The sequence below is a fragment of the Brassica rapa genome, chromosome A02, assembly GCF_000309985.2.
Source record: "Brassica rapa cultivar Chiifu-401-42 chromosome A02, CAAS_Brap_v3.01, whole genome shotgun sequence".
Lineage (NCBI taxonomy): Eukaryota > Viridiplantae > Streptophyta > Magnoliopsida > Brassicales > Brassicaceae > Brassica > Brassica rapa.
In genome coordinates this window covers 23,850,830-23,872,915 of record NC_024796.2, presented here as the reverse complement: position 1 = coordinate 23,872,915, position 22,086 = coordinate 23,850,830, and the positions used below count along the sequence as shown (strand labels likewise).

Below are 22,086 nucleotides of genomic sequence, written 5' to 3'. Positions count from 1 at the left end.
GTCTGAAGATTCAGATTCAACCAAACTTCATATTAGGCTATTAGATTATACTAATAATCGAATCAGTTTTCTAATTAAACAAGTAAATAAGGAGATAATACAAATAAATAAGAGCCGCCCATTGGCAGAAAGTCAAATAGCCATCGGGAGGGGACGTGGCGTCTGGTCCAAACATCCTCAAATATGTTCTATATTAAAAAACCAAAACACACAATGCAGCACACAAGAACTTGGTTGTTAAATGCTGCATTGTAAATAATTTTGTTTATGAATTTAGTAATGTGATCTGCGATTATGTGATGGTGAGTTTTGGACGTTTAGACATAAGCATATTGATATGTACACTCGTATCTCACATAAATTTGTTAAATCTCAGTAAACTATTACTAAAATATAATAGTAAGCTCATAATTAAAAAAAGGTCACCGACTTGTACGCTTTTTCAGGTGTAATGCCATAAACAAATAGGAGGTCAATTCTGTTATAAAAAAAATGAATATCATATTCATATAGAATAGAGCAACTACTATATGCATTGTCACATCATGTGCAGTATTAATGGGGGCATCTGAATTTCACTTCATCTTCCAAATACCGCGTTTCCCAAATCAGCAAGCCAACAAGTTAGCGTACCGTAAGAAGAAGTTTCGCAATGCACCAATTGTACATCTCGTCGATAATACATTCATCAACTTTCTGTTTATCATTAACATATCTTACTAAGTTGATACGACTATATCATCGGTGATTTCATTTTGAGCCTAAAATTTCAAGTGCCTCTATTTCGGTAGCCCTGTCTCACAAACAAAACATAGGTCAAATCAAATGTGTATATCGCTCCTAGCAACGTAATTAGACTAAATATTTAGAAGAAATGCAAAATCCAAAGGTGTTTATGTAACATTGTTTGATTGACGGTGATTGATGAATAGTAAAAGCCGTGTAAGAAGGTTTAAACCATAATCACCGAATCTTTAACAAAGGTGGTAATGAAAATGACGTGGAAGAAAATGAAAGTGGGTCCCGTTATTACCAAATCGTGATTGGCAAGTGGCAACGCGTTAATCCATAATCATACAGCCCCCACTTCTATTCGTCTTTATTTTATCCAAATAATAAGCTTATAAATATTTTTCCACTTGTCCATCATCTTCTCCAACGAACAACGACCTAAAACTTACAAATCATATCTCAAAACAATGAAAGCTACACTGATTTCTTCGACAGCTTCAGTCTCACCGCTCCGGTTCCATCCATTGGTGTTTTCTCCGAATGAAACGACGACGTTTAGGACACAGAAGAAGAAGACGATGAGCGTTTCTGCTGCTGCGTCTTCCGGGAAGGACCATTACTACGGAGGAGGGAGGTTAGTGGACGAGAACATGATCGTCTTAAGGAAACGCATCCACGAGATGAAGATGGTTGAGCGAAACTACGAGCCTCCTTCTCACTGGATGGATTGGGAGAAGCGTTTCTACAGCAGCTACGACTCTGTAATCTGCGATTCCGTTGGTCTTCTCCAGAGTTTCCTCATGAATTCTCGCCCCACCGTCGCGATTGTGACGCTGCTTCTCCTCCTGATCAGCGTTCCCGTTTCCTCCTCTGTTCTCGCGTTTCGCCTTCTTGACCTTCTTCATTGGGTTCTCGCCGCCGCAACATTGGGCCACGTGGGCTGATCTGCTCGCCTCGTTTCTTTCTTTTTCTTTTTACTTGCCCACAATTTTTTTTGGGTATATTAGTTATGTTTATTATATACACATATTCTTTAATTATTTATCTGATTTTCACTTTTAGCTTATAATATATGTTCAAAATCTCGTTATTTATTTATTCTTACATAGAGTTTGAATGCATTCTAAAAGTGGAAACAATACATTCTAATTACAAAAACATTTCTTATTATGATAATGGAGATTTTCTTTGGTCCTCATGTTTCTTGGTCCATGTTATCATTTTGTTGATGATTTTGTTTTCCCTTTAAAAAGCGACAATGGACAATGGAACGGCGTGTTTGGTTTGGTTCCTCTCTTTTGGGCCCAACATTTTCACTCCTTTTATGATATTTCATGTTTACACAAAAAGTTATGCAACTGTGTAAAATATGACCCAGAAGCTATTTGGTTTGATAAAAGTCTTGTGTTGTCTTAAATTTTGTTTTTTTAGTATCACACATCTCAACATGAGAAGTAGATAATTTTATTTATTTTACAAGGATTTACGTTTAATAGTGTTATTTGTACTATTAATTGTTTTATGGTAATGCACGATACTAGTTACAACATGTCAATTTTTTTTAATCTAAACTAGATCCATTAATTATATAATTTAAATATAGAATTCACTGTTTTTATAATTTTTAAATTCAGATTTTTTGATGGAGAATCATCAATACATTTTTTGAATTGTTAGCTTTTATTTGTTTTATTTATTTTTCAGACTAATATCTAATTTTGTAGCATGACATGTTTAAATGTTTCGTTAATGAAGTGAAACCGAAACTGAAAAATCCAAAATGTAGGGAAAATGAGGAGAAATTTGCTCTAAAAAAGTAACACACGCGGCAACATACTAATTTTTTAGGGGAAATAAGAAGACAGATTTACCAATTTTGAATCCTAGTAACTATTAATAAAGTTTGGGGGTTATTATAATAAATAAAGAAAAATATGGGAGAGAAATAAAATCCTTAAGATTCGGGGTTGTCTGATTCTCGAAAGTGAAGTGTGTGTCTTTATTCGTTTGTTCTCCTCCCACAAACCCTATCTCGAGTCTCCACTTTCTTTTCTCCGCCACCACACAAACATATTCTTTCTTCTTCTTCTTCTTCGTAATTTCATAATAGCTATTCTTCACCTCTCTCTATTTATACAAAACAAACATTTCATTCAACCCTTACCTATTCATTACCATCCACTTCTCCAAAGACATCCTCTTTCTTCCCATTCCATCCAATCCTGACTTTCGGCGGTTTTCAATGGCGCTTGCGTACGATCCTCTCTTCATCACATCCGACAAATCCTCCATGGACGTACCCTCTACGCCGCCGCCGATGGTCTTAACCCAAGACGAGCTCAAACGCATCGCCGCCTACAAAGCCGTCGACTTCGTCGAATCCGGCATGGTCCTCGGCCTCGGAACCGGCTCCACCGCCAAGCACGCCGTCGCCCGCATCGGCGAGCTTCTCCGGCAAGGAAAGCTCTCTAACATCGTCGGCATACCGACGTCGAAGAAGACTCAGGAGCAGGCTCTCTCCCTCGGCATCCCTCTCTCCGACCTCGACGCGCATCCCGTCATCGACCTCTCCATAGACGGCGCCGACGAGGTCGACCCTCATCTCAACCTCGTGAAAGGGCGCGGCGGGTCTCTCCTCCGTGAGAAGATGATCGAAGGAGCTTCCAAGAAGTTCGTGGTGATCGTCGACGAGACGAAGATGGTGAAGCACATAGGCGGGAGCAAGCTGGCTCTTCCGGTGGAGGTTGTGCCGTTCTGCTGGAAGTTCACGGCGGAGAAGCTCCGGGAGGTGATGGAGGGGTACGGCTGCGAGGCGAAGCTGCGGCTGGGAGGGGAGGAAGGGAAGGCTTTTGTGACGGACAATGGGAATTACATTGTGGATATGTATTTGGAGAAGGATATGGGAGATTTGGGGGCGGTGAGCGATGCGATTCTGAGGCTGCCTGGAGTCGTGGAGCATGGGATGTTTCTTGATATGGCTTCTACGGTTATCGTTGCTGGTGAGCTTGGTGTCAAGATCAAGAACAAACACAGCTCTTGTTGTTGAAACTGATCTAGGAGATAGATAGGCTTTGGAATGATTGTTATATGAACGGCGTTTTTGCTTCGCTTGCCTTTTGAATGTCTTTCTTTGTAATGGGCTTTATACATTCTTATATGTGTTGGGCTTTGCTTCTGTTGACTACCGTAGTCGATATTGATAGGCTTACGAGGTACGATTACGAACTTACTACTCTATAAATTCGAACTTTAAAGGGCTTTTTTTTTTTTTTTTTGACAAAAAAAAAAAAGTTTGACAAAAAAAAAAGGTTTTTTTTTTATAAATTAAAAATTATTAAGAGAATAGTTTAGGTAATTATTAACGCATAAGATTGAGATAGGGTGTGCTGATTATTACTAATTTCGATCAGTTTTGGTAGAACGGTTGGCCTAAAAGACAAATTTCAAAAGCACTAATTAAACAAAATAGTACGTGGTTGGTTAGTTAGTTAATCAACCAGTCAAACGATCAATGATGCTGGGACACCTCATTCCACCAGTTTTATTGACACGCTTCCCACACACTCACACGTACGATGGACACTTTAATGGTCTTTTGTGAATCTCCTTTTGAATATTATCATGAGTTGTGTTTTCTTTAGCTACTTTGACCGCAAAATCGCATTATCAATTATCAGAAAAATGTATGTGAAACCGAAAAATGTACCTTTAAGATTTTTCACACTTATTAAAAGAACATATCAGATTTTAGTTACCAATACATTATTTTCTGTTGTCAACTATTCTCCACAACTTTTAACCAATAAAATCTTTATAAACATCATTATATTTTTTTAATTTTACAATTTACAATTAATTTATACATTGAAAATGTAAAATATAAATCTTTCGAAACAATTTTTTTTCTAAAATATAGATCTTTTTGAAACAAAAGGAGTATATTTTTTCATACAAATACTCCAACTAAATTTTGTTATGATTTTTAACATTCAATTTTTTTTTTGCTATCCAGTTTAATATCCAAACTATTTTTTTTTCTTTTTTGGAAACAAAGTAGTAAAAATCCGACATGCCGTAATTGAACCAACGACCTAAAAATTTGCTGTCACATACTACATTCTTCTGCTCTACCAACTGAGCCAAGGTCGGTTAATATCCAAACTAATTAATTTGTTCATTTAATATATTTACTTTTAAAATGTGTTCATTTTAATACCCAAACTATGTTTATTTTAATAATAAATATCAAACTAAATTTAGAAAATCTCTAAAATTAAAAAAAAAACAATTTGTAAAAATTTCAAATTTTAATTTAATTTTTAATAATAAAAGTAACTAAATTTTTGATAATCTTAATTTATATAATATTAAATTTTTTTAGTTTCAAATTTCGTTTGTTTTCTAAAGTTTAAAATAATTTATTTATTTTATTCAGAATTAAAAATTTATAAATTTTAAAATATTATCCAAAACTTAGTTACTTTATTTTTATAACTTAAAATGAAATTTCAAAATTTCAGATTTAATTCGAATTATAGATATTTTCTAAGTTCTGTTTGAAATTTAATATTATTTTTGATTAAGCACAGTTTTTAATGGAAATTTCCCTTAATTATTTACAAATTAAAAAGGCCACGTTATGTAATGTATCTACATGAGTTATCCACGTACTATATACGCATACGTCTCAAGTGATGTTGATATATTTATGGAGATAAAGTATAGTAATAATCATAAGATTCAAGAATCTATACTCAATCTCATTGCTTCATCTGTAAACACACATAACCTTTATCTCTTTATCATCTCCTGAATAATTCGGAGTTCAAGATAGAAAGAAAGGAAGCTTTCATTAAGCTTTAGCTTCAGGAAAAGACAGATTCTCTTACTTCTAATTAAAAAGTCTCCTCTTCCTTCGCTTTTCCATTTCTTCTCCTTTCCGACAAAAAGAGAAGACAACCGTACAAGTAGAACCGTCTTTCTCCTGTCCTAACCTTCAGGTCTGCCTCTTATCTTTTTCCTGTCTTTTCGTTTTCTTTTTCTTTCTCATATTTTGTTTTTTTTTTATTATATGACTCGTTTCGATTTCGTTCACAACTTGTGTTTTCATCATCATCTGGATAAATTCAGATTCTTGGGTATATTTATGTTTGCTTGATCTGAACCGTTTTTTTCTAGAAAGAGATTTTTTTTTGCATCTCTTTCATTAAGGAGCAGATTCTAATTCACATGTTCAAGTAAGCATTGAATGCGAATGCTTCTGTGAAATGATTCTGACCCTAACCCCATTTATCATCATATATTCGCAGCATAAAGAAAAGGGGAGAATAATATAAAACTAATTAAAAGGGAGTTTCTTCAGCTGCAAGTTTCTATATATCCATCATGGGAGATCATTTCGTGCTCCTGGTGGATCGGTTGATAACAGAAGCGACGATTGAGGAAGCCATTCAGAGCAGGAACCGTATGTTGCAAGGCAACGCACCCGTCGAGGAGGAATGTAGAATCCTGGACGAGAAAACACTTGAGAAGCTGCGTAATGGAGATTTGAAGATGGTGCAGTGTAGGATTTGTCACGACGAGGATTTGGATTGTAACATGGAGACTCCTTGCTCTTGCAGCGGTAGCTTGAAGGTAACGGCATAATTATAAACATTAGAGAAAAAGAGTCGTTGGTTTGATATTAGATGATGAACGTTGTGTTTTGTCGGCAGTATGCACATAGGAGGTGCGTGCAGAGATGGTGTAACGAGAAGGGAGACACCACCTGCGAGATTTGCCATCAGGAGTTTAAGCCGGGCTATACAGCACCATCTCCATTGTTAGAGTTAGGTCATGTTCCTCTTCACTTCAGGGGAAACTGGGGAGTGTCTCAACGTGAGCATCGTTTCATCACAGTTGTACCTGCAGATCCCACTTTCCTCGACGACCATCATCAGTATCCTCTTTCTTCCTCCACAAGCTTCATCTGTTGCCGTTCCCTTGTTCTCATCGTACGCACACGACAGACTCCTCCTTTTTTTTCACGCCAAACCTTACCTTCTTGACTCATGTCTTCTGTTTACAATATGCAGTTCATGGCTCTTCTGATTCTCCGACACACGCTCCCCTTAGTCCTCACCGGTTCAAACCTCCATGTCTTCCCTTTGTTCACGGTGAGATTATTTATTCTTCTCATGGATTTGATGATGACAACCTAACTGTTTTTATTTTTGGTTGTTTAGTTGTTGTTTCTGAGAATACTCGGGATCGTGCTACCAATCTATATCGTCACCAAAGCAGTCGCCACCTGTTGCCGCCATTCTCAGACATTAGAAACCTCCGACTCTGAAGATTCATCTGACGAAGAAGCAGAGTTATGGCGCTTCCCTCAAACGCAATCTTACATTATAGGAGTGCCATGAGAGCATTGTTTATTTTCCTTTCACATACACAATGTCTCTGTAAATATACCCTCACTTATACATGTAAAGTGTTGAACTGGATTTTAACAGATTGAACAAAAGAAAAAAAAAGTATATAATTGGCAAAGCTCTCTTCTCATCGCATCACCAAGACTAGAGACATAGGATTCATTTGGTCAGATAGAAATTATATTGTAAAGATTTTCTATAAAAGATCCCAATACTCGCAAGAGTCTATGCGCATTACAAATATTAAAGAGAAGAATCTGTACACACTTTCAAAATCAGAGACACAATCTAAAAGGAAAGAACCTGCCGCATACAACTTTGGGATCTCTCAACTCCAAACAAAGAGCCTTTTTGTTTTTGTTGTCTGTAAGTTATGGAAACATCAAGAGCTCAGCTTCTAGTACTTCAGTTCCAGCTTCTCCTCGGCCTGAGAAGGTAAAAAATGGACACAAAGAGGTAAGAGAACATACGGAAGACAGTTGGTAGCTATCATTAGATGTAAGTAGATAGACAATACTTTCGGTTCTTCTGCTGTGTTCTCCAGTAACAAGCAAGCGCCCCGAATGCACAGCTGGCGACTGCTATTGCCAACGCAGCTCCAACCGGCACAACCAGAGCGTTGGTGGCTACTGTCAAGTCTTCCGCGGTGGCTGAGACGGTCTCTTCCTTGCTCCCCACGACACTCTTTTCCTTGTAAAGGGAGACGAGCTTGGGCCCATAGTAACTCTTCAAGAACTTGTAGACATTGTCGTGGTCCCACTCTATGCTTTTCTCGTCACTCGAGAGATAGCAGGATGGGCAAAGGGCCCTCGGTGGCCATATGATCTTGGGGAACTCGGGGTCACCACTACCGAGAGAAGCTTCGTCCTTCATGAGTCTCTCGTTGACCTTGTTGTGCGTGCTCCACACCCACAAGACGAAGTCACGCGCCTTTTTGAATGGAGTCTTTACACTGTCCAAGAAACACATGGTTAGATAAGTAAAGAACGCGAGTCATTGAGCAAGATCAGTACAATGTTTACCTCAAGCACATGTCGTTGAAATGAAGTCGGCATTCATCACACATGAAGAAGTTGTTTACGAAATCACATATTGTGTTGAATGCAAATTGGCTCTCTCCATCCTCAATCCTCACGGAAAGTGAATGAAACAGAACCCATAATCCGCAGCTACAGTCAAGATAGTAGTGAGTTAAACTGAACTGAAGGATGATAGTATACAAATCGAATACAGTACCTGAATCCACGTGTATCGTTCTTGCTACCACGGCAAAACATCTGCCAAACAAGATATTAGGACAATGAGATATCTAAGCAGTAAGAGAGATTGGTAGGAAGCACTCACGTAATATCCACGGGGAAGATCCTTTCCACAAATAGGGAAGCTTCCAAGGGTATCTTTCCCTCCAGAAGCTTCGTAAGAGCATTTTCCAGAAGGGCATAAGTCATCATAGTTCACTAGAATCTCTGCAGCTCCCTTCCGACACCTAGATTACAAGATGAAGATAGTGTGGGAAAAAGGGTGACCATCGAAACGCAGAGGTAGATATTAGGAAGATGAGAGTTTAATTATACCTCCTGGAGGCATGATGTGCTGCTAGAAGCTGGATAAATCTAATAAATGACGCACTTGTTTCAGATGATTTAATGACCTGTGGTGCATATCACGGAACTACTTGTTGATATGGAAAGAAGGTTTATACAAACACACACAAAAATCATACTGATTCGTCTACCTTGTTTGATAAAATTATATCAAAAGCTTCTGCGGTTGCTTCCTCAATGTCATACACAGCCTGAGAAATCTGTGGCAAATCAACACCCGGTTCTCTTTAAGCTGTTTGATGTTAGAAGAAACACTACTAGTATCAGCAAAGTTAGTCTCAAAACCTGTTTGTAGTCTGTTATATTTGTCCGGACATGTTCATTTTCGAACTTCTTATCATCCAAGCCATAAGAGCTACAAAATATCGAAAAACGAAAGATAAGTAGGATGTAGATAGAGGATTGACGATGGTGGCAAACTAGCTAAAGATATAGACATAGGCTTCAAAGATGCTGAAGATAAAAAAAAGTGCAAAGGCACAACAAACCTTTGTGTCTGCTTGTTAATCCATTTAAGCAAACGCTCAGCTGTTCGCGCATCATCGATAACAACAATCTCGCTTTTCTCCTTTTTAGGTTCTCCACTGCCAGAGACAAACTTCGTAGGAGAACCCCATAAGAGCATTGGGTAATGCGAAACAGAGAACCTGTCACAGAGATTGGTATTCGTCTGCGCTGCCCGGGAAAGTCATCATCAGAAACAGTGAATCAAAACAATCCATAGGTAAATCAGGAACATGAAGCAAGTACCTTCATTGCACAATCAACTCTCGTCATCAAAACGATTCCAGGATGTATCGCGTCTGGTCCATTGAAAAGCCTCGCCACCTTCTCATAATGAGGCTGTAGAAGAGTAACAGTTTCAGTCAAAGAAAAAAACCTTCGTATGATCACAGGCGTGGAATAGTTACGTTACCTTGTAGTTTCTGCAGGCAGGACACCTAGACAATACACAAATCAATTATAATAAAGTTAAACACTTTGCAACGAATTGGATGATAAAGTTAGATTCTTTTCCACGCTAGATCCATTACCAAACTTTAGGTGGAGAAAGGTGAAGAACCCACCAACCAAAACTGGAACTTTCATTCTAAGCAATCGAATTCAAGTGATCTAGGGTTAGGAGGATGGGGGGAACTGACCAGTGAGCGAAGAACTCGACGACGGCATACTTGGCGGGTGTGTCGCTAAGAACTGAATCGAAGTTGGAGCTGTTCAATTCGACAGCTCTGTCTTTCTGATCGGCGTTTTCACCGGATATATCTCGGAGAATTGAGCGTGAGCCCGGAGAAGAAGAAGAAGAAGAAGAAGAAGACGCGAGTATTACAAGGCTGAGTAAACCGGCGAACAGAACCAGATGTGCTAAAGACATCAAATCGAATCTAACTGTTGAATCCAAACGCTCAGAGATTTCAAAGTTTGTGCGTTAGGATTTAGAGAGAGAGAGAGAAGAAGCAAAAGACCAAAGACGAGAGAAGATCTGTAGAAAGAGCTTCCCTCCTCGAGTAATGAAAAAGTGAAGATTTGTGTAATAGAAGCTCAGGACGACGACGTATGCTTAACCAATCATTAAACTAGGTGACTAGTCTCCGCCCTATTTTGTAATGGGCTTTATTTGTAGTACGATATTAAGTGTTTGGGCCGTATGGTAGTACAGAAGCTAAGAATAAAGTAAGATGGATGGTTAGTGTCCAGCAAAATGGGCAAAGGTATGGTTATGGTACTACAAAATGGAACCTATCGCTTTGGGAGGACCAACGGAGCTTGATGTGATTACGAGAGTTTGATAATTAGGCCATGTTCATTTTTGTACTTGATGCAGATGTAGCATCTGAATACACATTTAGATATTACTTCTGTATGTCAGTCTGTTTTTATAGTTAGTATTTGTATTTAGAATTTTAGATACATGTTTTCTAATTTTGTAATAATATTTGGATACTATTAGTTAAAAAGAATAAAAAAGGCATGGTCATCTAATCTATTAAAACTAAAGTACAAATTGAAACTAACTCTTATTTCACCTTTAATATTACAAGTTTATGCCGCTGGCTTAAACCATGAATAATAACATTAAACCACCGCTATTTAATCATTTATTATCTTTTCTTTTAACCAAACATAACTTTTTTAATATTTGGAAACACGCCAAAATCCAATTTATCCTCATGTTTTATATTGCTCGGATAAGAAAAAATTCCTCAAGTTTGCAAAAAGCATATGCTTATTCTCCATATTAGATATTAATTTAAAAAACTAACAAAAAACTCTTTATCATGTTAAGATTTTTTCTATGTATATCACTAAATAAAATGTCATGTCGGTTTGTATTGATTTCAAATCTTGAATAAAAATCAAGTTTTCTTTGAAAAAGTTTCATGTCAAACAATATACTGAAATTATGGTTTGTATAACAATGATTGTTATATTAATAATGTTAACAAAATATAACTAAAATACAATATTTGAGATGTTAACTCAACCAATTATAAATACCTACAATCAAGGATATTTGAAATATAATTCCTATTTTTTACATATGAAATTAACCAAATGATATCAATCTTACGAACACAAACTCCATATTCCTTTCAATTTTTAAAATGACATTTATTGATAACCACATATAATATTCATATTTTAACAACATCCTAATTGTTTAAGCTAATTTATAGTAACAAAAATGAATCTCTTATCTTAACTAATAGATATAAATCTTTTTTGTTCTAATATGTATTATTCACTAACTATATATTATAGTGTTTAAGTTCTTAAAATCAAATATAAAAAATTAAAAATATGAATATTCAGCTTTTAATACAGAAACATAAACGAAAAGAGACTACGAAGAATTAATTAGATTATTTAGTTTTTACATGTCATATATGGTATACATTAAATTATAAGATAATCAATAATAAGAAATAAAATAAACGAATATTCCTTTTCTAATAGATTAATACTACCACATAAACAGAAAAATATTAAAAACTCTTTTAAAACAATATAATATTTTCAAACGATATTTGATATACGTTAAATTATAATATAATCTATAATAGGAAATTAAAAGAAAATGATATTCCTTCTTTAATACTACCGTTATTTAGACAAACAATTGACATCATATTAAAACTTTTGTTCTTTACTAACCATATATGATTTACATTCAATTTTAGATCAGTTGGTAAAGGAATTTTAAAATATTGAATATTACTTTTATAATACTACCACATAAATGAAAAGTATCAATTATTCAATTACATTTTACTTTTACGAACCATATATGTAGTACAGTTAATTAGAAAATAAAAAGTACAAATATTCTTTGATCCGCGATACAATTTTAATATAAAATGATAATTTGAAATAATAAATTAAATTATCATTTCACCCGATAATTTTTAAAAAATGTAATAATATACAATTACTTATATATTAAAATATATGTCATCAATTATGAAATACAAAAATTTATTTCGAAAAAACAAACACTTGTGAAGAAACAATTATTTCGAAAAAACAATTATGAGATGGAGAGAGCTCAAGCACAGATCTAAGGATGCGTCAATGGAGAAGAGGTTGAGACGAGATATCTGAAGGCTGCGTAAAAAAGGTGAAAGCTACGTCTAAATCGAATTAGGGTTAGGTGTTTCTATAAATAATGAAAAACATTAAAGGTAAATGTGAAAAATAAACCTCAAACACAGATTTTTTATCGCACGATGTTACTTTTTTCAGTGATCGACGCGAAAACGCAGTGTTTAGCAGGACCGGCGTTAACGAAACGAATAAGATTTTTTTAAAATATTAACGCCGACGCTAAAACCTGCGGCAACCAAAAGAATAGCACTATCGTAAAAACATGGATCGAAAAAATCAACCGCTACGAAGGGTTGAATGGCTCGAGGTGTCAGGTAGAAAGCTTTATGGGAAGGAAGGATTTTGTATGATATGATTTTCTGAGATGTTAAAAGCAAGTTTTAAAATACTTTTGAATTCTGTAAAACTCGTTTGAATCAGAATCATAAGATCTAATTAATTAAAAGGGTTAAACAATTCCCACTTCTACTCCATTTATGCTTCGTATTGTTTTTCATCATGCACCAAGCAATAGCTTCTTTTTTATTAATCAGTTGTTTGAAGTCATCAAGGTACGGCGAAAAGAACACTATAATGTGTCGGTCATGTGCACATGACCTCCCTTCGTAATAAAATATATCTAAACTGAAAAATTAGCCGGTTACAGCAGAATACAGATTCACGTGTACATTAGATATTTTAAGAGTGATTAACATCACTTGTCTTAACCCCTCTTAATCTCCTGTAATAATCATAAATCAATGCGTGACTCAAGAGTGATCAATGTCCATGTTATAATAATTATTGTTATGTCTTAAAAAAAGTTGTCAATGTCTTTCACCGAAATGAAAATACATTAATGGGAGGCCACCTACATTGTAAAGTAATGATATATGTAGTAAAACGCACATGCATTATACTTGAACATGTTTCTACAGTTTCACTCATATATAACAAAACTACATCAACCAAAAGTTTCTTTTGAAAAAAAAAAACTAATTATATTCAACATTATGAAGCTTATCTATGAAGAGAAAAGGAACAAAAGCTTACAGCCTTTCTTTTTTCTTTTCTCTTTTGCTGTTTTTAAAAGAATTTTATTTAAGTATATGCCAATTTGCCATTTTTTTGCATCTTGTCAGCACCCAGTATCCTCCACCATGAATTAAAAAGCTTAAAGCGGCCTTTGGTTTATCCGCTATTTTCAACATTACTCCTTACATTTAATAAAACATTACATTATTAACCCCAACTTATTCGTTTACACAGAGTTTCAAGCCAATTTGAAACAGATTACATTAAACTAAAGGACGAAATGTACAAATCAAAAATTACTAGGGGCTTATATGTTATTTAACTCTCATGTCTCTCTCTCTCTCTCTCTCTCCTCCAAATAAGAACCAATCTTCTTCTTCTTCTTCTTCTTCAACTTTCCTCCTCATTGACTCCATTTTTGAAAAACTCCTGATTTTCTTTTAAGCCGAATCTCATACTCTCTCTCTCTCCCCTCCTTCCACTAATCCCTCGCCTCCTTAATCGGACCTTCGAAATCTCTTTATTCAATCAAAACTCCAATCGATTTCAAACTTTCTTGGAATCTCCGTCTTCCTCCAAAGCTTCTTCGTCGGAGACAACCCTATCAACACCTGGTCAATCAATCAACGACCAAGCACTGGGGAAAAGAGAGTGTCTTTAACATCCTTCGAAGGAGAGATGCTGGGCGCTGGGTTTCAGTTGACGAGGGGACGACACGGCGAAGACCATTTCTACAAATCACCCAAAGGGGCCCGAGCCAAGCCCAATCACCGCGCCGATCAGCTGCGGAGAGCTCAGAGCGACGTCTCAGCTAACCCCAAGCAACGCGAGAACGAGTCTCCTTCTGGGCCCACTAATCTTGAACGCTTCTTAGAGGCCGTCACGCCATCTGTGCCGGCCCAGTACTCACCCAAGGTTTGTTTGAACATCTCAAATGTGCTTTTTCTAATAAAAAGATTGTTCCTTTATGACATTGTGGTAGTCTATGCAGACGTCGTTACGGGAAAGAAGAGTGCCTTACTTTGTGCTTGGAGATGTGTGGGAGTCGTTTGCGGAGTGGAGCGCCTACGGGGCAGGAGTGCCTCTTGTTTTGAACAACAAGGATCGTGTTGTTCAGTACTATGTGCCTTCCTTGTCAGGGATTCAGATATACGCTGATCCTCATGCGTTGAGTTCGTCTCTTAAAGCAAGGTATTGTCTGAATCTGTTGAGAAGTTTTCGTAGTGTTTGGGGTTTTGGTAACACTTTTTTCCCTATGGCAGGCGGCTTAGTGATGATTCGAGTAGCGATGTCAGCACGGATAGTGATTCTGAACGGGTTACTGCTGGGATGGATCATGTATCGTTGAGAGATCAGCTTCTGGAAGACTCGTCGAGTGATGACGGTGAACGTTTAGGTTCTCAAGGTCGTTTGATGTTTGAGTATCTTGAAAGAGACCTTCCTTACATCCGTGAACCTCTGGCTGATAAGGTTTGTGAGTTAGTTTCTTTACATGTAAGAATTATGAAGGCATGCTAAACAGTACAATAAACTCTATAAGATTCTCTGGAACTTACAATTTTGATAGATTTTGGTGATCATATCTGCTCTTTGATGTCATTGTTGTTAACTTGTTATTAGGTAGCTTGTATTTCATCAGTTATATATTGCAATATACTTAGTGCTCTGAGTTTTTTCTCAAACCTTCATTCTTTTGCTAAAGTTATGATTGTGAGTCGTTTGGCAAATCGTTTGTGGGTCAACTGTTGGCGATCAACTAATCAGAAATGATCAATTCGGTCATTAACATAAACCAGACCACAGCTCAGGAGATATGGGAACTTGTGTGAGTCTGTTGTTAACTATCCGGCTCCTCATGACTGACTGTTGCCTATGTTTCATTGCAGGTCTCTGACCTTGCTGCTCGGTTTCCTGAGCTGAAGACGCTAAGAAGCTGTGACTTACTTCCTTCAAGCTGGTTTTCTGTGGCATGGTATTGTTGTTTGTACTTTCAGCGCAGGTTCTTGATGCCAATATCCTGTCACGCTTCTGAGAATCCATTATATATTTTACAGGTACCCAATTTACAAAATACCCACAGGACCTACAGTTAAGGACCTGGATGCTTGCTTCTTGACGTATCATTCCCTTCACACACCGGTTGCAGGTAAAACAAAACTTTCATTCTGTTAAAACAAGCAACCCTTAGATTTACTCGGTTGCAATGATCAAGAAGAACGCTTTCTTAGAAGTTTATCTAATCGGCAGGGATAATCTACTTGACTGAATCAAAAATATTCCAATATTTAGTAACATGTGTGTAGCATAGAATCATTTTTCTATTAATCATTTTGACAACATAACTAGATGTGTGTTCATAAGAAGAGTTTGAGACGGTTGCTGGGGATTTGGTAGATAGATCTTAATGACAGCGTTTGGCCTTTTGTAGGTCCAAGCAGTGCACAACCAATGAGCCTTGTGCAGCCAATGGAGAGTGAGAAGATGTCATTGCCAGTATTTGGGCTCGCTTCATATAAGTTCAGAGGTTTTGTATGGACACAAAATGGAGGCTCTGAGCACCAGCTAGTAAACTCTCTCTTCCAAGCTGCTGACAAGTTGCTGCGTTCATGTCATGTTAGCCACCCTGATTTGCTCTTCTTCTGCCGCCGCTGATATGATAACTTTTAGTACGATTTTTAAAAAAAGGAAGTTTCTCGATAAGTTACACAGCCAAAATGAAATTTGTGAAAAACATTTTTAGTGGTTCACAAAGAGTTTGAATATTAAAACTCAAACTGTTGATGGTTGGTCTCAGACCTAAAGTTGCTTTATCTGTAAGGTATAGATAAACGAGTTTTGTTTTTTGTCAGGTTATGTATGTATACCAATACATACCATTGTTGTCTGCAATAGAAACTTTTGAGAGTAAATGTGAATATGTTCAAACCACCATTCAAATTATGTTGAGTTGAATCAACTTAGTCAAGACATGGATAAGTGCCCGTGCTGGTTAGATTGCTTTTTTGGTTAAATCAAATTTTGGTATAAATCAATTTGGTTTAAAGTCAAACAAGACTGGATTTGGTCAGCTCCCTTCCTATCCTCGCATTATTGTATAAAAATAACCTTTTGCTGTATTCATAAACCGGTTATTCACATCTCATCATATAAACACAGGGCCGTGCCTGATACCAAGCTCATCAAGCATTGGCTTTGGGGCCAACAAGAGAATATTTATTTTAGGGGTCAAGAATTACTGTAGTTTCTCTCTAATTCTGGTGGTAAAAGCTAGATATATAACAGTGGGAGGTTATGGGTTCGAATAACATGGGAACACCTTTTAATATTTTCATGTTTTATTATGATTATGGGCCAAAAATTTTTTTTGCTTCTGGGCCCGAAATTGTCAGGCCCGGCCCTGTATAAACATACTTTCATTTGTACATAATGTGACATCATTTTCGGATTCGTATGTGTTGGTTGATGTGAATTTATTAATCGGTTGTGCTCTTGTTTGTTTCATCATCTCTGATCTCCCCTCTGATTCCGTTTGTAAGATTGTTTGGTGGTCTGGTCAGTGGTGCTCCGGTTCCACTACGTCTCCTTGTGCTAGCCTAAGTCCAACTTCTTCTCGGTTGTTGTTGCAGGTTGGATGAATTGCACTTGTGGCTTCGCAGAGGTCTTTGATTACCTTGGGACAAAGGTTTAGGGTTCTGCTTCCCGAGAATATATGTATTCTGCTAGTTTAGGTTCTGAATGATAACCGTGAATTAAACAGTGCGGGACAAGCGGTTCAACTGCAGTGTGGTTCTAACAGTTCTACAAACGTATAAATATACAATATATGTAGAGATTTTTATTACTGTTAACTGCGGTTTCGAGAGACGAGTATACTGCATAACATTCAAAGCCTTAGTTTCCGGAATGTTTCTTCCTTTCTTCCAACTTTGTAATCTTTCAAGTTCTATCGTAAATGAAAAATCTAGATAATAGAAAAAATGGTGTAACGAACAACATATATTTCGAGAGGCGAGTCAGAAACGTTTCCCTTAATTTATGCCACATTTGTGAGGAATCTTTTGATTAAGGATGACTCATAATTTCTTATATAAATTTCAACGTGTAAAACCAAATGTTCACAGCTATTACTTTATCTTTTTTTTTTGTTTGCGTTCCAAATAAAAAAACAATAAAATAATATAGGTAAACATCTGTTTTTGTCAAATTCACAAGTAAAATTAAAAAGAGGTAGAAAATCCATTAAATAAATAAAGTTAGAGTATTATAGTGGGAAGGATATCGACAATCCATTTTGGTTGAATCGAAGAGGTGGCTTTCAACCTCTCATGTGGTCTTGTAATTTTTTTTTCTAGCACTGGAAAGCACAAATTATATCATATAATCTTTAAATCTATTATTGACAAAAAAAAATCCTTAAATCTATTATATATAATCATCAATTACATTACATGCAACATATGAAACAACTATACAGGTAATGATTCTATGATGAATCTATCTCCGAAACACTTGAATCGATATATAATTCTACATGTACAACCAGGGGCGAAGCCAGACTTCTTTTGAACTGAGTACACTTAATAAATGTTATATGATAAATGTTAAATTAGGGGGCATCGAACTTAGGTTTAAAAAGAGTTGTGGGTACATCTTAACTAAATAAGTCATTTTCACCTTAATTTCCTATGTAAAATTTTCAATATCTAAATAATAGTGGGTGCACATGCACTCTTACCCCTCAAGCTAGCTTCGCCCCTGTGTACAACATCATCGATGGACAAGCTCTCTCCACATTAGACGAGCACAACGAACGGCTTTGCTTACAGTACTTAGGAACTACTGAAAGCTTGTACTCTATAATATGAAAGAAATTGCATATTGGTTATTTAAGGTAAAATATCAAAAAATAGGATGATTAGATAAAAAAATTAGATATTTCAGATTACTTTGGATATTTCGTATAATACTATCCGGATAGTTTCAGATACTTTCGGATAGTTTGGATACTTTACAATAATTTAATTATTTTCGAATATTTTTTGTTACTTTTAATAGATTTTTAAATTATAAATATATATTTAGCTATGTTATATGTATATATAATTAATATTTTTATATATTCGGGTATCCGTTCCGTTTTCGGTTCGGCTATTTCAGATATAGAAATATAAGAACCGTTTGAATATTTGAGGGTCTTGGTCCGGTTCCGGTTTCGGGTATTTCGATTCGGTTCTTCGGTTCCGGTTTTTTTTTTTGGGCCTACAAGAAACTATTATGTCGGCCTATTAATAACCCAAAAGTCCAAAGATAAAAACCATAAATAGTCTTAAAAAACACACTTCTCCTCTCCGAAACCAGAAAGGAAATTACAAGAAACGAGATCAATGGAGGAAGACTACATTAGAGTTATTAACATAACAGTGTTTGGAGTAATCTCATGGGGTCTGATTTTCATCCTCCTCCGTAGAATTTTTTCAAACTACTCATTCGATTTCAGCACTCGTATTGTCTCAGCACTTCACGCCACAGTCGCTGTCGTTTTAGCAACTCTTACGATTCAAGATTGGTCTTGTCCTGTTTGTCCAACTGCTTCCACGTCAACTATCCAGCAGATGGAAACGATGGCGTTTTCATTGTCTTACATGATCTACGATCTCATTTGTAGTCACTTTGATCAAGTCATAAGCATTGATAATGCGGTTCATCATTCTATCTGCATTCTTGGTTTCGTAACTGGACTTTGCTCCCGAGAGGTAAAATACTCTTTTTTTACTATTGGGTTTCTGGATAGATAATTGATGTTTTTCTTCTGGTGTATGGTGAATTAAGTGTGGATCTGAGATAGTGGCAGCACTGTGGATAGGAGAGATCTCGACTCCATTTCTTAACCTCAGGGTGATTCTAAAAGAGATTGGTTACAGAGACACCGATCTCAATCTTGCCGTTGATGTGAGTATTATTATACATAATAACATTCTAACGAAAATAGAATTAATATTGTTATTAACGTGAGGTAGGATAATAATGTTGACCAAAACAAAAACACCGGTAGATAAATATTATTAACAAGTAAACATGGTCATTTGTCAAATCTTACAAATTTTAAGAAATTTTCTATCGTGGGCAATGAGATGTGGATATTAGGAAACTCAACATTTTGGGATGATAAAACGTCGTAGTTATTAATTAACCGGTTATCCCGCTTAATAATAAACTAGATCTTGACCGTGCGTCCGAACGAATATTTACTTTTAATTTTTGTAAACGTTCAAAAATTAAATATATATATTATTGTACTAATTAAATTAGAAGAGGCTAATTAATTAAATATAACTGAGTTAGTTTTATTATTCTGAAAATTAAAATGATTTTGATTAATTTAATTTTCAATAAACCAATAAATTAATCTGATAATTTAATATATTTCATAGTTTTTCTTTTATGGATTGAAACATTGACTTTTTGATTTTTAAGTAAATGAATGATTACATATCTTCTAAATTTATTAGGTATCTAAATATTAGGCAATTTCATAGCAATGTTCATGGAAATTGTTATTTATAAAATCAGTGGCATTGAATAATAATTATTGAGGAAAACTTAGGGTTGAGATTTATTTGTATTTTAGCTTTAATAGATTAGATAGATGATATAGGTGTGTTTTGCAATAATTTTCTCATTGGCGAGAATGGTGGGTGGACCTTACCTCGTTTACGTCACGATCTCAGCTGATAGTCCCTTCCTCATCAAGGTAAATTGATAATGTCCTTGATTTAAGATAACTAAGTTTCGTCTCTTTTGAGAATTTTTTTAAGCGGCCAACAATTATCGTAAATTTCGTTTTGATCTTAGTATTTCCTCATTTTCTTCTTATAATAGGTTTTATATAATGCGTTCCAAGAAAAGGTTTTATATAATGTAAAATTTTTTGAACATCAGCATATTATCGTTGCAATGAAAATTTATCAAGAAACTGCCCGCATTATGCTGTTTTTTTCTCATCATATAGCACATCTGACATATAATACTTGTTTCTTATAGGCAGTGGCATTGGGATTACAACTCGTGAGCGCGTTTTGGTTCTATAAAATCCTCAAGATGATGAGATACAAACTTATTAAAAAATCAATTCCCACTGAAAATTTACTTGGCTGAAATTAGTTTACTAGAAATTGACGGATTCCAAGTTTTATCATTTTAATAATACTTGATTTTTAAAATTGATGGATTCCAAATTTTATTGTCAATTTAATAATGAGAATTCATAATCTTTTATCTAGTATTAGAGTGTATATTCAATCCCAAAAAACAGGATCTCAAATGAATGTATAATCTGATCCCAAATGAGTGTATGATTAACCTAAAAAGGTAAGATTCAAATAAAAATAAGATTGAACTGTAACCTCTTGACTGCCACCGATCGTACGTTCCACGCTCATTTTCTCCGGGGGATGGGTACATCATTTTTTGGGCAATTGTTCTTAGGCAGAGTGATTTTACAGAGGATTGAACATGCGAATGTATCATAACTGCTAACATTTCGAATACCAGAAAAAAAATACTGAGGATCAAGATCAAGACAAAACTTTTGGGCAATTGTTCTTAGGACATAGAGCATACAAGGAACAACAATGAAGAGTAAACATGTATCTAGGATATGTAGTACTTCTTCATACAGCTTGACTTTCTGTACTTGCAGACTATCTTCTCTCTTGCTCTTCTGATTCTTTTGACGAGTTTCCACTATCCACAACCAACGCTTCATGAGGGGTTGGTTGCGGCGGCACGGCCAGAAGACTTCAGAATCTTTTTCATTTCATATAAATACCTTTTGTCAACATTTAGCTGATATGTCATTGTAGATAACATTTACAGTGTTAGTCCTTTTCTATTCATATCTATCTTCTCATTCAAATTCCCAATATATTAATTACGAAATTCATCTATAAATTACCATTAATATAATTTATATTTAATTAAAATAACATACAAATACACAAACAAAATAACTGAAATGAAGAATAATATATTAGTCTAAACTGGTAAGTGATTAGTGGGTTTTTATTTGCTTGTGTATTTGTATGTTATTCTAATTACAGTTCTAGTTTATAAGTTGTTTAGTTGTGGTGTTTTAATTTTGCAAAATACTGAACTTGGCCATGATATCTGTTGTTTGAAGTCTTGTTCCACTACAGTCCAGCTTTAGGATCAATATTCCTAAGTGGTTTGACAGGGGCACACAACCTTTAGCGTCAAATTGTGATTAGGAAGTCCTGAAAATTTTATTCTGTTAAAAAATTCTGGTGAACAAATCATGCTACCATTTGTGCTTGAATCTGATGTTTCAATACTCTCCAAAGTAAGCTTTTTTTCAAAAAGAATTTGTTTTTGTTCAAAGTATTACTTAAAATTTGTATCCATGAATTTTAATTTATTATTACGAAGTATTTATTTTTGGCTCACCTTCTACAAACTTACTTCTTAACCAAGTCATCACCTTCAACTGTTGCATGAATACATTTTCCCTATGAAATGATCGGAATATAAGTAAAAATTGTATGGAACTGAAGAATACAGTTTTGATTCCTATAACTGTAGGATTAGCATAAGTTGAAAATTATGAGCTTTAAAATTACCTCCTGATGATCAATAAAAACCATCTCAATAGAATCAATTTCTTTGATATATTTCTCCAAAGCCTCATGATATTCACTTGGAAC

At 35.5% G+C, this 22,086-nt stretch overlaps 6 protein-coding genes across 9 annotated transcripts; 5 read left to right on the top strand and 1 right to left on the bottom strand.

Moving 5' to 3' along the window:
• Positions 1–140: 140 nt before the first annotated feature.
• On the top strand, positions 141–1,908 carry LOC103832794. The gene has a single exon (XM_009108884.3). It carries the CDS (start codon positions 1,200–1,202, stop codon positions 1,674–1,676), a length of 477 nt encoding a protein of 158 aa, XP_009107132.2. The 5' UTR covers positions 141–1,199; the 3' UTR covers positions 1,677–1,908.
• Positions 1,909–2,560: 652 nt separating this feature from the next.
• LOC103832793 (probable ribose-5-phosphate isomerase 2) lies at positions 2,561–3,959 on the top strand. The gene has a single exon (XM_009108883.3). It carries the CDS (start codon positions 2,975–2,977, stop codon positions 3,776–3,778), a length of 804 nt encoding a protein of 267 aa, XP_009107131.1. The 5' UTR covers positions 2,561–2,974; the 3' UTR covers positions 3,779–3,959.
• Positions 3,960–4,105: 146 nt separating this feature from the next.
• LOC103832791 lies at positions 4,106–7,263 on the top strand. 3 transcript variants are annotated; one of them, XM_009108880.3, is made up of 5 exons: positions 4,106–5,732; positions 6,042–6,366; positions 6,447–6,725; positions 6,807–6,887; positions 6,957–7,263. In XM_009108880.3, the coding sequence occupies exons 2-5, from the start codon at positions 6,118–6,120 to the stop codon at positions 7,134–7,136; spliced, it is 789 nt and encodes a 262-aa protein (XP_009107128.1). In that variant the 5' UTR covers positions 4,106–5,732; positions 6,042–6,117; the 3' UTR covers positions 7,137–7,263. The 3 variants fall into 3 exon arrangements, with proteins under 3 accessions (XP_009107128.1, XP_033139693.1, XP_033139694.1); XM_033283802.1 differs by lacking the exon at positions 4,106–5,732 and adding an exon at positions 5,747–5,969; XM_033283803.1 differs by lacking the exon at positions 4,106–5,732 and adding an exon at positions 5,759–5,870.
• Positions 7,264–7,307: 44 nt separating this feature from the next.
• On the bottom strand, positions 7,308–10,121 carry LOC103832792 (sulfhydryl oxidase 2). Its single transcript, XM_009108882.3, has 12 exons — positions 9,892–10,121; positions 9,666–9,690; positions 9,500–9,592; positions 9,238–9,419; positions 9,035–9,104; positions 8,881–8,949; positions 8,720–8,796; positions 8,490–8,631; positions 8,382–8,422; positions 8,168–8,314; positions 7,663–8,097; positions 7,308–7,572 (listed from the first exon to the last, which is right to left on the bottom strand). The coding sequence occupies exons 1-12, from the start codon at positions 10,119–10,121 to the stop codon at positions 7,551–7,553; spliced, it is 1,533 nt and encodes a 510-aa protein (XP_009107130.1). The 3' UTR covers positions 7,308–7,550.
• A 2,725-nt stretch (positions 10,122–12,846) lies between these two features.
• Positions 12,847–16,219, top strand: LOC103832790. 2 transcript variants are annotated; one of them, XM_009108878.3, is made up of 6 exons: positions 12,847–14,281; positions 14,349–14,557; positions 14,629–14,836; positions 15,253–15,338; positions 15,421–15,512; positions 15,795–16,219. In XM_009108878.3, exons 1-6 carry the CDS (start codon positions 14,045–14,047, stop codon positions 16,016–16,018), a joined length of 1,056 nt encoding a protein of 351 aa, XP_009107126.1. In that variant the 5' UTR covers positions 12,847–14,044; the 3' UTR covers positions 16,019–16,219. The 2 variants fall into 2 exon arrangements, with proteins under 2 accessions (XP_009107126.1, XP_009107127.1); XM_009108879.3 differs by having other exon boundaries at positions 13,489–14,281; positions 14,358–14,557.
• A 293-nt stretch (positions 16,220–16,512) lies between these two features.
• On the top strand, positions 16,513–20,757 carry LOC103833204. The gene is made up of 4 exons (XM_009109303.3): positions 16,513–19,119; positions 19,196–19,315; positions 20,022–20,117; positions 20,408–20,757. Exons 1-4 carry the CDS (start codon positions 18,751–18,753, stop codon positions 20,519–20,521), a joined length of 699 nt encoding a protein of 232 aa, XP_009107551.1. The 5' UTR covers positions 16,513–18,750; the 3' UTR covers positions 20,522–20,757.
• The last annotated feature ends 1,329 nt before the right edge of the window (positions 20,758–22,086 follow it).

What these genes read in the sequence shown, in the direction of transcription:
- LOC103832794 (XM_009108884.3), top strand. Translation starts at nt 1,200, where the DNA reads ATGAAAGCTACACTGATTTCTTCGACAGCTTCAGTCTCACCGCTCCGG.
- LOC103832792 (XM_009108882.3), bottom strand. Translation starts at nt 10,121, where the DNA reads ATGTCTTTAGCACATCTGGTTCTGTTCGCCGGTTTACTCAGCCTTGTA. An exon ending in ATATAATTTTATCAAACAAG is followed by an intron (nt 8,797 to 8,880) that starts GTAGACGAATCA and finishes TATGCACCACAG; the next exon opens with GTCATTAAATCATCTGAAAC. An exon ending in ATCTTCCCCGTGGATATTAC is followed by an intron (nt 8,423 to 8,489) that starts GTGAGTGCTTCC and finishes CTTGTTTGGCAG; the next exon opens with ATGTTTTGCCGTGGTAGCAA.
- LOC103832791 (XM_009108880.3), top strand. Translation starts at nt 6,118, where the DNA reads ATGGGAGATCATTTCGTGCTCCTGGTGGATCGGTTGATAACAGAAGCG. An exon ending in CTTGCAGCGGTAGCTTGAAG is followed by an intron (nt 6,367 to 6,446) that starts GTAACGGCATAA and finishes TTTTGTCGGCAG; the next exon opens with TATGCACATAGGAGGTGCGT. An exon ending in ATGTCTTCCCTTTGTTCACG is followed by an intron (nt 6,888 to 6,956) that starts GTGAGATTATTT and finishes TTGGTTGTTTAG; the next exon opens with TTGTTGTTTCTGAGAATACT.
- LOC103832790 (XM_009108878.3), top strand. Translation starts at nt 14,045, where the DNA reads ATGCTGGGCGCTGGGTTTCAGTTGACGAGGGGACGACACGGCGAAGAC. An exon ending in CGGCCCAGTACTCACCCAAG is followed by an intron (nt 14,282 to 14,348) that starts GTTTGTTTGAAC and finishes ACATTGTGGTAG; the next exon opens with TCTATGCAGACGTCGTTACG. An exon ending in CCTTCACACACCGGTTGCAG is followed by an intron (nt 15,513 to 15,794) that starts GTAAAACAAAAC and finishes GGCCTTTTGTAG; the next exon opens with GTCCAAGCAGTGCACAACCA.
- LOC103833204 (XM_009109303.3), top strand. Translation starts at nt 18,751, where the DNA reads ATGGAGGAAGACTACATTAGAGTTATTAACATAACAGTGTTTGGAGTA. An exon ending in ATCTCAATCTTGCCGTTGAT is followed by an intron (nt 19,316 to 20,021) that starts GTGAGTATTATT and finishes TAGATGATATAG; the next exon opens with GTGTGTTTTGCAATAATTTT. An exon ending in ATAGTCCCTTCCTCATCAAG is followed by an intron (nt 20,118 to 20,407) that starts GTAAATTGATAA and finishes TGTTTCTTATAG; the next exon opens with GCAGTGGCATTGGGATTACA.
- LOC103832793 (XM_009108883.3), top strand. Translation starts at nt 2,975, where the DNA reads ATGGCGCTTGCGTACGATCCTCTCTTCATCACATCCGACAAATCCTCC.